General features: G+C 34.4%; 1 protein-coding gene across 1 annotated transcript; it reads right to left on the reverse strand.

Moving 5' to 3' along the window:
- Window positions 1-259: 259 nt before the first annotated feature.
- On the reverse strand, window positions 260-16006 carry LOC115418054 (kininogen-1-like). The gene is made up of 8 exons (XM_030132363.1): window positions 15923-16006; window positions 13548-13694; window positions 11608-11721; window positions 10170-10245; window positions 9209-9378; window positions 7836-7946; window positions 7647-7742; window positions 260-937 (listed from the first exon to the last, which is right to left on the reverse strand). The coding sequence occupies exons 1-8, from the start codon at window positions 15986-15988 to the stop codon at window positions 596-598; spliced, it is 1122 nt and encodes a 373-aa protein (XP_029988223.1). The 5' UTR covers window positions 15989-16006; the 3' UTR covers window positions 260-595.
- Window positions 16007-17648: the final 1642 nt, after the last annotated feature.

Raw genomic sequence — 17648 nt, forward strand, 5'->3', positions numbered from 1 at the left:
CCTGAGAGGGGGATTTCTTTCTTTTCCTGGACTTTGTGTGTCAAGTAATAGTTTTCAGGTCATCTGTTAAGGGAATATGATTTATTTTGTTCAAGACCAAATTAATAGGCTTGAAAAAGTAGCTGCGGTTACAAAAGTATTCACCAGAAGTCATAGGATACTGTCATGGGAAATCCTCATCTGTCTTCTGATTACAGTTGGATATTCTTTGCTGAAAGAAAACACTTGAGTCATCATTTGTCAGCTTAATTTATTTTCAGGCGTAAAACCAGGATGTACAGCAAGAACTTTATTTTACTGTAGTGTCTGATTCTTTAACTAAGATCTCAGATTTACACTGAGAGCTCTTTCCTAAATGAAACTGACTCTGCTTAACAAGCAATAAATTTTAGCGCTGGCATCACAGTCCCTTTTTCAGTGCTTTCGGAGGACGTACATGCCCTCAAAAATGGGCCGTTTTCACTTTCATCCCCTTCAAACCCGATTATGTCATTAACTAAACCCTGCTTGTATGACTTTAACTCAAAGCTTTCAATGTGACCCAGTACGATGACAAGCTAAACAATCTGTCAGGTTAGAGCTGATAAAATGTGGTTTAACCCAGCAGGTCCGTATCGGTGAAAACCCCATCAGGCTGGGCGGTGGACTCCTCTGGTGCTTTAGTAGGGGCTTTGGGCTCAGAGTGCACCGGGTTGAAGGGTTTCCAGGGTTTGGACGGGCAGTGGAAGGGGGAGTCTGAGGAGGCGGTGGGCTTGGGGGTTCCTGTGTCCTCCTCAGATGACTCCTCCTTCACTGTACCCTGGGAGGGGTTTGGTGAAGGTGGGGGTGAGGGTGAGGGTGAGGGTGAGGATGAGGGTGAAGGCGAAGTGGACGGGATGCACTTAAACAGAAGGTTTCTGAGTGGAGACCAGCCAGGAGGACGGCGTCTAGTGAACATCTGAAAGCAGGAGGATAGAGAGATCAATTAAATTAACCCGTAAGAACCCAGTGGGACTTTTGTGGCAGTTCACAAATGAATGTTTCTCTCTATTTAACTTTTCCTAAGTGATTTATTTCCATTTATTATATTATCCTTTGAATTTTGCCTTTTTGTTTGTTTTTTTTGTTTGTTTTTTTTGCAGTGAAATCATCTATTTTCCTATTTTTCATCGACGGATTATGAAGATGTTGATAAATCTCACTATTTAACTTTTCCTGAGTGATTTATCTCCATTTATTATATTATCCTTTGAATTTTGCCCTTTTTTTCTTTTTTTTTTGTTTTACAGTGAAATCTATTTTCCTATTTTTCATTGACTGATTATGAAGATGTTGATAAATCTCAGAACAAAGTCAAAGGTTATTGTATCAAAACAGAAAAAACTGAAGAAAAGGTGACTTTTTCAGCAAAATATAGCATTAACTAAACATAGTAATACTTTCCATTATTGATCCATTATTCATTCACTCTCACATGGTGCTAAACTATATTTGTAGCCACAGCTGCCCTGGGGCAGACTGACAGAAGCTTTGCTGCCAATTCGCTCCAAACAGCCCCTCCGTCCACCACCAAACACTGATACACCAGTGTGAGAGACACTGAAGGCAAGGTGGGTTAAATGTCTTGCCCAAGGACACAACGGCCTAGGACAGAGTGGGGTTTGAATCACCGACCTTTCGGTTATTAGACAACTCGCTCTACCTCCTGAGCCATGGCCACCCCAGACAACATAAACCCAGTGTGTCTATCTACTGTCATTGATCCGACTCCGTGGGTTTTACTGGTGAATCAATGTTGTAGAAGATGACGGTGTTTCTACCTTCATTACGGAGCCTCTGAACGTCCAAATGGGTCATATCTGATGACCACGAAAAGATGACAAACTGTATTTTACACCAATTACACTGGTCTACAAGGAAAATGCTTCCAGAATAAAAGTAATGAAATTTTACCACATGAGAGTCACTGATAAAGAAAAATCAAGTAAAAAATGCTGGTTGGCTGAACTTTCCAAGATACAGCCTTGGGTCAAAATGTGAAACTCAGGAATTAACGAGAGAATGGGTTTGACTCAAAAGGAATATTTGTCTCAGAGCTACAAGATCTACTTCTAAACACTGTCTGCACATTAGAATACATTCACTTTACAGGTTCTATTTAGTGGAAGATTTATAAAACTATTATATAAATGTACATAAACCAATATATATGTGTAATAACACTTAATCATATACCTTGAAAACATCAGCAAACCGGCACTTTTGTCATTTATTTTCCAATTAATCTTATTAAAATACGTAACATTTAGCACATTTAATATCTGAAGCAAATCATTTCTAAAAAATTGTAGACCAGTGTTATTTATATGTATTGATAAGATTAGTGGATGAACAGTTTAGATCAGTAGATGCTTTTGGTCGACAGTGGATGTTTGGGTCTTTATGGGTTAAGTATTCAGTTTTACTTGTACAGTAGTGGAATAATGTTTTTGGACACCCAATACAATTGTGATATCATCACCTTCCTAAACCACCTTCAAATGCTCAATTTCTGCTTAAGTTTTTTGTATTTCCCAAAAATTCTGTAAAAATGAAGGCAATTATTTTAGAAAGGTGACGTTATATTGCATTGAGAATCACCCTTAAGTCGCTGAACTCTTCCAAGTATTGTTCCATTCTCTGTTCCATCGAGGTCAAAACTGGATGTTTCAGTAAAATAATGAAAAACATCCAAGGTATGACATGTTGAAACAGTCAAGAATATAGTTTATTTTTTCTTGTTAACAAAAAAACAAACACAAAAAGTATTTATTTGTGTCTGTCTGATGCAGCCACACCTTTTGAAACACAAAATCAGACTTTTACAGAAATATTTCATGACAATATTTGAGATTATGTGAAGTTTTGAGGGTATCCAAATACTTTTTTCCATCACTGTATAGTACCAATCACAATACATGGGTATTTCAATCCTTATAAGAGTAAACTGGAAAAAAAAACAACACAACAACAACAAATCCACCTGGAGCAAATCAATAAGTGGTCTCACTGGGGAAAAATGCTAAAAAATTATTTAACAAATAACATGTAACATTTTGGTTGTAGTAAAAGTTCAGGGATAAACCAATTAGCACAGCAGGTATTCACATTTTTAAGATTACTGTTATTATTACTATCATCAATGTATTTTCTCAAACATCTGATAATAGATGAAATAAATGAACTTTAAGTATGTGCCTCTGCCACATCAGGAATCAAAACAGTGTATATTTAGTCATAACCCCTCAGTATTAAAACTGACAATAAATATTTTTGAAACAATGCTATTCTTCTATTATTTTAATTTCATTTATCTGTAAAGTTTTCTGACACAGCCAGAAAACTTTGGTGTTGGAGATATATATAATTTAAGATATAATTTTTATTTGTACTGCAGATGTCCTGTATATTGATTCCAAATATTGTTAGTCTAATAGGTATAAGATATGATGATATAAAGGCTGAAAACTAATAGATTATCCCTAAAATCTTTTGTCCAAAATCTCTTAATGGCTTAGAAAAAATGCACTAAAGAGGCGTCTTTGTGCTGTTCTGACTCAGATTGATGCACACTGCTACGCTTCATTTGTTGTTATTAAATCCTTTTAATGTCACTAATGCTTTTTACCACTTATAAATATTGCTAAAGTGCAGTACTTTCCCAGACAGACACTGAAAGGCTTATGCATCTGCTTTTATCGCCAGCAGGCTTCATAACTCTAATGCTTTCTTCTCTGTTCTACCAAAGGAAGATATAAACAAGCTACAGATCACTGACAACAGCGCACGGACTGACCAGAACCACAAGGAGAACACACATCCTATCTAAAGATGTCCGTTTTAGATCAGTGTTTGAGATCCTTTTATTTTATTTTATTCAAGTATCTGTCAGATGTGTGTTTCTCTTTTTTTTTTAAACCCATAAAGAGCCAGTGTTACTTTTGTGGCAGTTCCCAAATTAATTTTTCTCTCTATTTAACCTTTCCTAAGTGATTTATCACCATTTATTATTCTATTTTCCTCTATATTTTGCAGTTTTTCGTGATAATCAAGTATTTTCCTATATATAATTTGCTGGTCATGTAGATGTTCATAAAACCTCAGATTAAAGTTGAGGGTTATTACATCAAAAACAGAGAAAACTGAAGTAAAAGTGACCTTTTCAACAAATATACAGGATGGGGAAGCAACATTTACAATATTTTGAGGCAGGGATTGAAAGACAGTGTATGACCAATTAGTTTATTGAAAGTCATGAGAATTTATTTGCCACAAGAAAACTGACATAATAGAAAATGTTTTTATTCTATGTGTCCTCCTTCTTTCTCAATAACTGCCTTCACACGCTTCCTGAAACTTCAAGTGTTCCTCAAATATTCGGGTGACAACTTCTCCCATTCTTCTTTAATAGTATCTTCCAGACTTTCTCGTAATAGTTTTGCTCATAGTCATTCTCTTCTTTCCATTATAAACAGTCTTTATGGACACTCCAACTATTTTTGAAATCTCCTTTGGTGTGACGAGTGCATTCAGCAAATCACACACTCTTTGACGTTTGCTTTCCTGATTACTCATATGGGCAAAAGTTTCTGAAAAGGTATGGATAATAGTGTTAGGTATGATTATGACATCAATATATGTTTGGTTTCAAAACAATTGACGTAGTGCCTGCTGAGAAAAAACAACTAAATGTTCATTGTAAATTTTGCTTCTCCACCCTGTATCAGTAACTGAACAAAAACCAAGTGCCTCCATCCACTGTCATTGATCAAACTCCATGGGTTTTACTGGTGAATCAATGTTTCCATGGTAACTACGGAGTCTCTGAACGTCCAAATGGGTCATATATGATGATGGTTTAAAGATGACAAACTGCATTTTACCCCAATTATTTACATGTGGATCAACAGGTATTACACAGTTTATTTCTGTCGATGGTTTGTGTCACCAGTGGCTGTAAATGTAATATTTGATCAAGTAAATGTAATTATCATTTCCTCCTATTCTTGAATTCTTACTGTGTTTGTTCTGTGGATGGATGGACGGATGGATGGATGGATGGATGGATGGATTTCAATATAATATTAAAGACATGAAAACTGTTAGGACAACCATCACAGTGTTAACTTTGAACTAGTGCTGAGGGTCAGATGCTGTTCCTATTCACCACATATTGTATATTTATTTAAAGTATATATATATATATATATATATATATATATATATATATATATATATATATATATATATATATATAGTAGAATGCCACCTTTAGGTTTGATATTATTCTGCCTTGATCGTCCTTTATCCATTGAGTGCAGTGCCTTTCCTTTGGCCTAACAGATGTGAAGAGACTTCCGATTTAAGCTTTTGTTTGTTTGTTTCAGGTGGAACTTGATTGCTTACAGCTTAACCTGTTTAACCCTGACCATATTTTCAGGGGAAAAACGCCTAAAAAGACATACCCAAAGTAAATGAAGAATTACTTCACAATAATAAGGTTCATATGGATGTTCTTGGTGTCTATGGACATTTAGAGACCTCACAGAATCTATTCCCATTGTCTAAAATATTGTATCTATTACTGTGCCAGAGTAAACGGTAACAAACTAAAAGAGAAATTAGAATTTTTTATCCTCGCCTGTTTTTTTTTTTTTCGGCTGGACTGACGATGATATGCACAAATTAATTGTTAGTGTCGGAGATTTTTAATAGCATATGTTTCACCCCACAAAGATTAAAAATCATGTTTGAACATTAAAGTTTGTACTAAAATACACTTTTGATGTACTTTTATTAACATTAGGGTCTAAACTTTGAGCAAAAGTTGAACAAAAACATCCATTGTCCTGATTTATAATATTTTTATAGTAGATGAATATTAATATAATTTTTTTAAGCCTGCGGGCTAAAGGGATTTTAATGGGTTAAATAATCACCAGGTCACACTATTTTCTTGTGATAAACATGGGAAGTGTTATTTTGAGCCAACCCTCTGGTCAGTAGTTGGTGAAAATATTCCTCTGCAGTGAATGAAAACTTTCACTACTATTCAACAAACGTTTTAGAGTGTAAGTTGTTCCTGTAAAAACCAGATGACACTGGTCTGCAACGAAAATGCCACTAGAATAAAAGTAATGAACCTCTACCAAGTTTGAGTTACTAATAAAGAAAAATTAAGTCAAAAATGCTGGTTGGCTATATTTTCATGGAAACACCGTCATCTTCTATATCATTGATTCACCAGTAAAACCCATGGAGTTGGATCAATGACAGTGGATGGACACACTGGGTTTATGTTCAGTTAATGATAGATTTTACCGAAAATGTCACTTTTTCTTCTGTTTTCTCTGTTTTTTTTTATATAAAACCCCTCAACTTTGATTTGAACTTCAATAAACATCTACATGATCACTAAATTAAATACACTAAAATACCTGATTTTCACTTAAAAAATGCAAAAGACAGAGCATAATATTAGAGTAAATGGTGGTAAATCACAAAAGAAAAGTTAATTATTTACAAAAAACTATTTTGGAATTGTGGCAAAAGTAGCACTGGGTCTTTATAGGTTAAACAAAGCTAACCAATTCAGTGGAATGATATTTATCCTAAAATAAAACCATATAATGAAATTTGTCATTATTGTTTTGTATCCCAGACCACTGTCGGAAAAAAAAACACCTGAATTCAACGTGTCCCAATACTTTTGTCCATGTAGTGTATGACTTAAAAAATTATGCCATGAGGCTAACAATTTGCTTTCAATTGAACCCTTTCATGCATTAATTCGGAGAACCTTAGTCAATATTTTTTTCTTGAGTGATTTTTTTTTTTTTTGCTCTTTAGGCTTGAAAAAAACAATGCAATTGAAATTTTTTATGACCCTATTTTTCATGAAGTTACAAAAATGTCCACTCAGCTGGATACCATGTGTTTAATTTTTGAAGCAAAGAAAAATGTATTTAAAACCCATCATCAGAAGTGATATACCGTGTAAAAACTATGAAATAAAAACATTTTTAAATGGTGCTAATGCTGTTTTCTCACATTTTAACATACTCTAATACTAGTTCTTACTCAATTCATGGAGATAATATGTAAAAACCAAAACCTTTTTGTGCAAAAAAAACCCCTGTTAATTACAGTCTAATAGCAATTAGCAACTGATTCACACTAAAACATGTTAGTGCCGATCAGGTTTATCAAAAACAGCAAAGTTACAGTAAAGGTACAAATTGCAGTGTTTGTGATGATGCATAAGTGTCCACTGTGTTGGTTGATGTGGAAATAAAACAACAAAACCCATGAATATACAAGAGAACAGCTGGAGAATAGCTGTCCACTGAAGTGACCACTGTGCATTACAGGGTTAATCTTATTCAAGTATATGGAATTTAGCATATTTAATCCCTGAGGCAGGTAATTTCTAAAAAAAATAATAATAATAATAATAATAATAATAATAATAATTGTAGACCAGTGTTCTAAAATAATAAATTTGAGAGATTTATTGTTTGAATTGAGCTGAAAAAAAATTGAAAAATAAATAAAATAAACGAAAAAATTATTGCCCAAAGTTTGTCTGAAATAACATTTGTTGCTGGTATTTGTTATTTGGGTCCTACCATAGGCAGTCGACCAGGTTCACACTCGAGCTGGGCCTGTGGAGGCTCCAGTCTCCACGGAGCAACATCCACTGTAGTGTTACATCTTGCATATTCCTGCAGAAAACACACATAAATCGACAGACAAATGAGGTCAAACGGGCCTTGAGGGGATCATGCTGCATCAGTGCTGATGTGTTTTATGTTTACCACAGTCTCTTCATCAGGAGCGCAGCAGTCATGAAGGTCTTTGTGTTCGGCCTTGGCACAGTTGGTCCTCCTCATATCAAAGGAAAACTTGTACCTCAAACCTGCGACCACCTGAACACAGAGACACAGGATACAGAAAAATATCAACAGACATATTTGTAGGTGTGAGTAGTTTTACCCATGTGGTGGAAAAAATTATTAGACCGCCCCTTGTTTTCTTCAATTTCTTGTTCGTTTTTATGCCTGGTACAACTAATGGTACATTTGTTTGGACAAATATAATGATAACAACAAAAACAGCTCATAAGAGTTTAATTTCAGAGCTGATATCTACCCATTTTCCATGATTTCTTGATAATAATCAAAATCACTTCAGTTCTTACATCAATATCTATGGCATTGTACTGTAAAAACAGTGCTTTTAGGCATTCCATGTTTTCTTTTCTGTCTGTTTTAGTCACATGATACACACAGGAGTTAGTACTTGATTACATAACCATTGTTTTCAGTAGTTTTAGTAGTACTTTAGTAGTATATATATTTAATATTTTATCCTGTAGTTTTTTGCACATGCCTACGTTTTTCAATATTTGTGTGATATTTTGTGACATGTTTTTATACGGTCTTTTTATTTATTTATTTATTTTTTTAAGTGTCTTTGCTGCTAAACAGAACAGAGCTGCATTGTTCAATCATTGTTCCTGTGACAGTGACAATAAAAATCTATTCTATTCTATTCTATTCAATTCTATTCTATTCTATTCTATTCTTTTTTGTGTGTGTGTTTGTATTTATCTGTTCTATTCTATTATATCCTTTTGTGTGTGTGTGTGTGTGTGTTTGTATTTATCTATTCTATTCTATTCTATTCTATTCTATTCTATTCTATTCTTTTTTTATGTGTGTTTGTATTTATCTGTTCTATTCTATTCTATTCTATTCTATCCTTTTTTGTGTGTGTTTGTATTTCTATTCTGTTCTATTCTATTCTATTCTATTTTGTGTGTGTTTGTATTTCTATTCTATTCTATTCTATTCTATTCTATTCTATTCTATTCTATTCTATTCTTTTTTGTGTGTGTTTGTATTTATCTGTTTGCTTTTTAACATGGACCATGAGTCTGAAATAAAGCTTATCTATCTATCTATCTATCTATCTATCTATCTATCTATCTATCTATCTATCTATCTATCTATCTATCTATCTATCTATCTATCTATCTATCTATCTATCTATCTATCTATCTATCTATCTATCTATCTATCTATCTATCTATCTATCTATCTATCTATCTATCTATCTGTCTATTCTATTCTATTCTATTCTATGCTGGTACTTCTTACATAAAGGATGTTTATGCTCTTCCTCTTACCTGTCTGGTGGCGTGCATGATATCATTCAGACGGAACAGGTGCGTGGAGTCAGACATGGAGTTGTATTTGGAGATGGAAACAGAAACAGGAACCTTCAGGTCCTCGGAGTTCTCCTCTATCTCCTCAGGGCAGCCCATACACTGAGCCCTCCCCTCCTTGACATGATCCTCTACAAAAACAAAAACAAACAATGAAGACAGTGAAGCAGAGATGAGGTAATAAGGAAAGAGCCTTCAGGTTTCAACAGTCCCTTAATAATACTTTTATTTAGAAGGGGGATTTTTCCAGTTGCAAAACATTTCAGATGCAAGGAAGAGAAAACAAGAGGTATTTACTGTGGGCTGAGAGTGGGCTGGTTGGACAAACAGATTAAAGTCTAGACTAAGTCATTGCCTTTTATGGTGGGATAAGTTAATATTGTGCTTTCTCTGTTGTTATATTACACAATCAGACCCACTCTGCATCCTCTGTGCCGACCCGTTGACGCTTTCCTCGATGACTCACTGTTTTCTTAATGAGAAATATTCCCTTTTCCGATAAACAAGGTCATTGTGAACTACACTGACTCCTTCTGTAAGCAAACCCTCTGTATGGATAAAAAAAAATCTTCTTTATATCGCTTGTCTCTGTGAAGTTTTCTCATTATCTATGTGGGGTTTCAAATGGGTCAGTCCTCCAGCTCGGGACACCACATGACAAGAAAATTAATAAGTAATAATGAGGCTCTCTGACAATGGTTAATGGCTTAAATTAGTTCCCGAAGCAATTGTTTTAGATTTTACTGACGTTCCTTGCAAAGTAGAATTACTTGTCCATTAATTGGCTCAAATTAGGAAGAGCACATGTGACAATGTGAATTTATGGAACCTTTTGCATTCTGTATAAATGATTATGTCGATGACTGTGCTGCTTTCACGTCTGTTATGACTGTAAATTTCATCCATGCTGTGGATCACTCACCGATGTGGCAGTGCACCTCTTTAGTTTCTGTTTCTGTCTCTGTCATGGACACCACAGCATTGCAAGGAATTGGTTTCTGGAAGAATGAAAGCACACAATGTAAGGATATTATTGATGTACAATATTATCAGTAGGTTTGCTCCTCGCTCCTTCTGCTCTCAGATATAAATGATCCATACTCAGGATAAATACAACACCAAAAAACGGTTAAAGACTTAAACAGACGCTGATAACCAAAAGAAAAAATATTTAACTCCTTTTAAACCACTAACCCTATCAATATGTTGTTCAATAATTAAGGTAAAATGCGCTTTCTCAGCTTTTCAGCAACATTAGATGTGTTTTATTTGTATGTGAACGTGGAAACACTGTCATTTTCTACATTGATTGATACATTGATGAACATTGATTCTTCAATAAAATCCAAGTACCAGTAGTTGTAGATGCTTGTTTTTATGTTCAGTACCTCTGCCAAGGAAGTTAGGTTTTCATCAGGGTTTGTCTGTCTGTCTGTTAGCAAGATAACTCGAAAAGTTATGGAAGGATTTGGATGAAATTTTCAGGAAATGTTGATACTGGCACAAGGAACAAATAATTCAATTTTGGTGGTGATTGGGGTGGGGGGTGTGGGGGGGGCAACTGGGAATGATCTGCCTTGGCGGAGGTCTGTGCTCTCCAAGTGCTTTTCTAGTTTATTGATATATTTTGCTGGAAAAGCCACTTTTTCTTTTGAACTTAAGCATAATCAGTAAATTAAATATAGGGAAATACCTGATTTGTACTGAAAAACACAAAATGTGGAGGATATTGTTTTAATGAATGGTGATAAATCACATTGGAAAGGTTATATGTAAAACAAACAAACAAACAACAAACAAACAATAAAATAATAATAATAATAATAATAATAATAATAATAATAATAATAATAATAATAATAATAATTTAGAAGTCAACACAAAAATACTTCTGGATCAAATAATGTAGCCAGAAGTTCTTTTTAATTTACTGGTGTCATCTTGTGGAATGACCTTCCATTGGATATTAAGCGGTTAAACACAAAAGGAGGTGTTAGAAATTGGGTTACAACTCTTTTTTTTTTTTTTTTGGAGTAAGCTATGTCGAAAGATTTTCACTATATTTTGTTTTGTTTTTACTTGTGTCACTGGTTTCTCTTTTTATTTCATGGTAATGTATTTTGGATGAGGATATTATAAATGTATCATATTTAACATCTGGGGACCATGTTGGAAATATACTTTACATGTCTGTTTTGTCTAATAACCCATAAATAACCCCATTCACTCACTCATTCACAATATGTTTTCACGATTTCACGTGCTAATAATCCACGACTGACTTCTTAGTCTGCAGCTTTGTTAAAACATCCACAGGTTAAGTATAGTTTTATAATCATGTCCCATTTCAGTGGTTTTACCCTGTCAATAGGCAGGTAGTCGCAGTCTGTCCAGGGTTTGGGGTCTCCGGCTGGACAATCACTCCTCCTGGTGGTGAACTGCAGCGAGTACAGGGTGTCGGAGCCATTCTCTGACTAAACACAGACACAGGCAGGGGTCAAAGTGCATTCACTTTTGTTTTTCCTGGAATTTCATCTCAGTTTTGTTCATTTGGCAGCAATAACAGCTACTACACATGAATTTTATAAAAGGAGTAGATACTGTTACAAGCAATTCACATCCTGATGCTTAAATATTTCAGTTTTAAAATGTACTATTTACATCTCATATGTTAGTAATTATGGTGATTCCATCTAAGAAAGCTTTGATTTTTAGTATTTTTTCTGCTCTATATGCTTGAAAGAATAGAGAACATGAATAGTTTTGGGGGGTTTTTTGTACCTCAAGCATTTCTTTGTTAATCATTTGACTGTTGAAATTCTGACTTTCAGCCTAAATGTAACTGTGACTCAGTATGTAATCATTGCACCAGGTCTGATGTCTGATAAATGGGAATTAAAACAGGAATGTGGGCAACAGCGTACAATCATGATAAAAAAAAATGTTCATGCTAGTTGTCAAAAATTATGATAAATGTCAAATGAATTTTATTTATTTATTTATTTGTTTATTTGAGGTTAAAGGCAAATGTTTCTTCCTGAGTGACAGTTTCAGAAACAAGGCAGGCACCTACTTGTGATTAAAATAGATCAGAAAATTCCAAATATTTCAGAAATAGAGAGGTGGAAAAACTTCAAACACTTCCAATGATTAGAAATTCAACAGTTAGTAAAAATGAAGTAAAATAAATAAATATTTTGGAAAAAGACCAGCAGGCCGAGTATTAAGTACTGGCTGAAGCAAATGTTGACAAGTTTTCCTTTGGAGAGACTGACGTACATACGAAAAGGAAGACAGGATATGTTTGAAAAGATATGGGAACCTTTTAAGATGTTTGTTAAAAAGTGTTGATTTAGCAAATGACAGTGAGGAGGAATAAATATTCAGTTGTGTAAACCTTACAATAGGGTTAATGAGTTCAAATACCCATAATTGTAACAGGGCATCCAATTATATACAAATGTTTATGGCTGAGACATTTGTGATATGTATGTGTATTGTTTATTTGTATTTTTTTTTTTGTGGTTTTTTTGTTTTGTTTTGTTTTGTTTTGTTTTTGCTTGTAACACTAGTAATGTTGCAGGTTCCTCTGTTGGTGAGGTCTACATGATTACTGTAGTTGTGTGTATATTTACAAGTATATGTGTGTACATATAAAAAATGTGTTGATAAATATATTGTTTAAAAATAAATAAATAAATAGATAAATAAATAAATGTTTACGTCTGTGTAAGATGATGCTGATTTGGTCCAAAAGAACTTTGATTTTTAATTTTTTTTTTTAATGCTTTATATCCTCTTCAGACCCTGCAGTGCATTTATTTTTCCTTTGTAGGGGACAAGAGTTTCACAGCTTTTCTTAAAAAAAAACAAAACAAAACAAAAAACCATTGCTCACTGCAAAGGCCATTCTGTTAAATAAATAAATAAATAAATAATCTGGAAAAAATGTTGTATAAAAATCCAAAACCTTTACTGTCCTGGGTCTCAAGAGGATAGACTTGAAAGAAGAGACAAATTGTCATTTTTATTTTCTACATCAATCATTTCTTTGTTAATCATTTGACTGTTGAAACTGTGAGTAACGGCTACAACTGTGAAAAACAGTTCGGTGCAATGATTATCCATCTTTGTCATAAAAAAATGGAAGTGCCTTGCTGCCTGAATGCAGGTCCTTTTTCTTCATTGTGCTAAAATTGCACAGTGGAAGTAGAGGAGGATGTCCCCGTATGAAAAGCCTGGCTATTGTTTACTGTGACACGTGAAGAAAACAGGTCAGCCCAGTTCTGTCAGTCCTTACCTTGGTGGCTGAGAGGATCTGAAACAGTGCCAGCTTGTGTCCGGTGCTGATGCCTTCATTGAACTTGTTCATGGCACTGCTGACCGCCGTTTCTACAGTAGGATCGTCACAGAATATGAGGACACCTGGCTGCACTTCCACTGCATCCTGAAGAACAAACACACAACAACAACAAAAAGACACATTTATCTGCTAAATCTGACTCCTATGAAACGTACAAACATGAAAACATCTGGACAAGCAGACTCCAAGTGAAATGTTGTTGTAGAAAACTGACCAATTTAAGCCTTCAATATCATCTTTTTTTTTTTCTTTTTTCTTCTTTTTAGTCCTTTTTTCCCTTTTTTTTCCCTCTTTTTATTCCTTTTTCCCCCTTTTCTTTCCTCTTTTTTTTGTCTTTTTTTTTCCTCTCCCCCTTTTTTTTTTTTTATCTTCTTTTTCACATTTCACCCTTTAGACCAGGGGTGTCAAACTCATTTTAGTTCAGGGGCCACATTCAGCTAAATTTGATCTGAAGTGGGCTAAACCAGTAAAATAATAACATAATAATATATAAATAATGTCAACTCCAATCTTTTCTATGTTTTAGAGTGAAAAAAGTCAATTTACATTATGAAAAGGTTTACATCTACAAACTGTTCTTTCAAAAGATGTGAATAACATGAACAAACTGAAAAAAATAAGTGTAATTTTAACAATATTATGCCTCAGTTTATCATTTACACATGTACATTATAACTTACAGATCACAGCGGATCAACAAATACACAAAACATTTAATAACAGACAGAATGGTGTTAAAATTGTAGTTACTTCTCTTTAGACATTTCATGTTGTTCATATTTGTTCGGGTTATTCACATTTTCTGTGAAATTTTGTTTTAGTGTAAATGCATGAAAATATTTACATTTACAAAGAGAAAAATTTGGAGTTGTCATTATTCATATGTTTTTATGATAGTATTTTACTGGTCCTGCCCACTTTAGATTGAACTGGTCTGAATGTGGAAACTGAACTAAAAGGATTGTTCATGTCTTAGTGTAATTTTTACATTTCACAAATTCATCCAAAGGGCCGGACTGGACCCTTTGGCGGGCCAGATTTGGCCCCCGGGCCGCATGTTTGACACTTGTGCTTTAGACAAACATTTCCCTCAGGGCAAACTAAAATCCCTGAAACTCTCTTCACACCACAGCAACTCTCAATGAAACTGTCTCTGTCAGACTCCAACATTTTGATTTGTTTTAAAGAAGCATGTGTTATTAGAGATTAAACTAATAAAAAGTGAGACAGTATGTAAGTAATTCCATCTATAAAGTGCTGACACGCAAATGTATGAAAATGCTGAGTTTTGGGTTAAAAAAATCTCTTTCTGTTTCATTTTAAAGGGTTAAAATATCAAAATCAAATTGAAAAGTGCTCCTATACCTGTTCCTAAAATGTGCATGCTCTATATTTTATTGTACATTTGTTCAATGACTATATAAAGGCGTTCTATTCTATTCTATTCTATTCTATTCTATTCTATTCTATTCTATTCTATTCTATTGTTCAGACTTCTTTTCCTTTTTCGTCTCATTTTTTTCCACCTGTTCCTTAATCCTTGTTGTTATTTTTGCTCAAAACCCATTTTTTCATCCTAATAATAACAATATGAATAGTAATGATAGTAAAGATAATAATAATAATCTAAAAAGCCAAGTGGCCTGTGTGTGTGTGTGTGTGTGTGTGTTTCTGGAGATTTACACAAAATCTGGAAAAAGCTGACAGCTGCAGTTTGGCATATTTATATATTTTTGGTAAAGGAAGACAGTAGCAAAATCGGCTAGTAGATGGGACCAATATTTTGTGAGACATTAGTAATTTTAGAATACAATAGCTTAACAGTCACGTTGCTATTACGCTTTGGCGGTGACTGCTGGACAAATGCGGTACAGCGTGCATAAATACACAACAGCAGAAAAACTACCATATCGAGAACCCGCTGATCCCCACAGGTCAGTGCACTAGTCATAATAATAATAATAATAATAATAACAATAATAACTATCTCTCAGCAGCTTCTTACAAAAATTTTTTGGGGGGGGTTGGTTAAAAGTTTGAAAATACTTGATGATGAGGAGAGGATGTTGCCTCATTTTAAATGGTTAAAAGATAAAAATGTCAAAATCTGGTTGATAGGATGAAAAAGAATTGAAATATGTTCAACACAGTTTCTTAAATATGTTTGCTCTGAATTCCACTGTAACGAATCTAATCAATAATCCCTGAACAGCCCAGTGGTAAACTGTTTTAGTGCAGATTTTTAAACAAACATGTAATCTCAGACACTCTAACAGTTTTAAATGTGGCTTGTGTGGGTCTTCGTGTCTTACCTGTCCGTGGACTAAGCTGTGGAGGCACAGCAGGCCCAGTACACTCAGCCCCACTCCACTCCACATCGTCGGATCCCTCTGGATGTTCAGCTGTGTACTGTACAACGAAGCAAACACACACACCACTAGATGTACAACAACAACTGATCTGTAACAGCAAATAACATCCAAGTGGAACCAGTAATCAGCTGAATTAAAGCAAAAATGTCCCAAATTAAGCTGAAGTGATTCTTACGGTTTTGTAAAGTAGAAGCTTTAGGGGTCAGTGAATCCTCTCTGGACGGGGATGAACGACTGAACGCTGTTTCCCTGAAAGCGGAGGTGGGAATCCTGACAAAACTGATGACACACAGACAGACTCAAACACAGAGGACAGGAGGGCACAGAGGACACACACAATCACACTGGAAACCATCAGTCGGTTAAAGGAGAGTAAATGTTTGCTCTTTTGTTTGTCCTCCTACCTGTCGAATCAATACAGCAGTCATGATCAGAGCATGTAAAACACATAAAAACAAATCTAATTTATGACAGATTTAACTTACACCTCAATATAGACTCACATTTTAAATACATGTATTCTTTCTTTTTTTTATTTAGTAACATGTAAGTCCCATACTGTTTTTAGTAGACTATTTAGTGTGTGTTTGGTGTTAGTTTTGTGTGTTTTAAGAAGTACTTTGTCCCCGGCGACCTTTGCCCTATACCCTGATCTGATTTCACCACTGCCGCGCCTGTGAAATGAGGTAAAATGTGCTCAGATGTTACAGTTCATAAGGATGTATCATACACACATAGACATTGTGTTTGTCTAGTGATAAATATAGGATTAAAGCAGGTTCATCAGGTACGACGGGGTCAGTTCAGCGCTGACTGATGACAGATTGTGTATCCAACGAATCAAAACTCATCAATGATCGTGCGTCTAAAATAATCATTTAAGTTAAAGCACACATTTTGTTGAGACTCAATTGGAAATTTGCATGTTATATCATGCATGAGTGAAAATCTGAACAAAAATATAGTCAGAAAAATGTAATTCTGCCCCCTTGTGGAAACAAATAATTGCATGCACCTTTAACCCTCATCCTATAATAAACATATGGTATATACTGTACAACGAGGATTACCAGAATAAACTACACTACATGGAAAAAAAGTATTGTGACAATTGCATTCAGGTGTTTCATTGTCAACAGGAGGCTGGGACATAAAACAATAACCACTAGCGCAGTTGTTATTGCAATAAACATCTATATTTTGTCGTTAGGGTTCATTTTGTTGATATTGTCAGAGGTTTTGCACTTAATTTTACTGATTTTTTAAAATTAAATTTTAGTTTTGATTTTTTCCACCTCTATGTTTTTGAAATATTTGTAATGTTCTAACCAGAAATAATTATTTTAACCACAAGTAGCCACCGGCCTGGTTCCTTTAACTCTCACTTAAGAAGAAAAAACAGTCTTTAACCTTTAAAGAAATGTTAATTTGACATTTGTCATGCCAATAATTGTCATGTCAGTAAAACCGAGACTTTTCAATATTTTACTCCAAAATTTATTTTCAGCATAGTTGAACATAATATCTAAAAGGTTTTGTCCTACCAATTTCTGTCAAGAACCGCATGTTTGAATGTTTGCATAAATTGATGTCTGTTTCAAGTCCACGTGTTACCGAGCAGTAATTTGACATTTTTCACCTAAAAATTTTATCCCCCTAAATTTTG

Source organism: Sphaeramia orbicularis, chromosome 4 (genome assembly GCF_902148855.1).
Source record: "Sphaeramia orbicularis chromosome 4, fSphaOr1.1, whole genome shotgun sequence".
NCBI classification, from domain to species: domain Eukaryota; kingdom Metazoa; phylum Chordata; class Actinopteri; order Kurtiformes; family Apogonidae; genus Sphaeramia; species Sphaeramia orbicularis.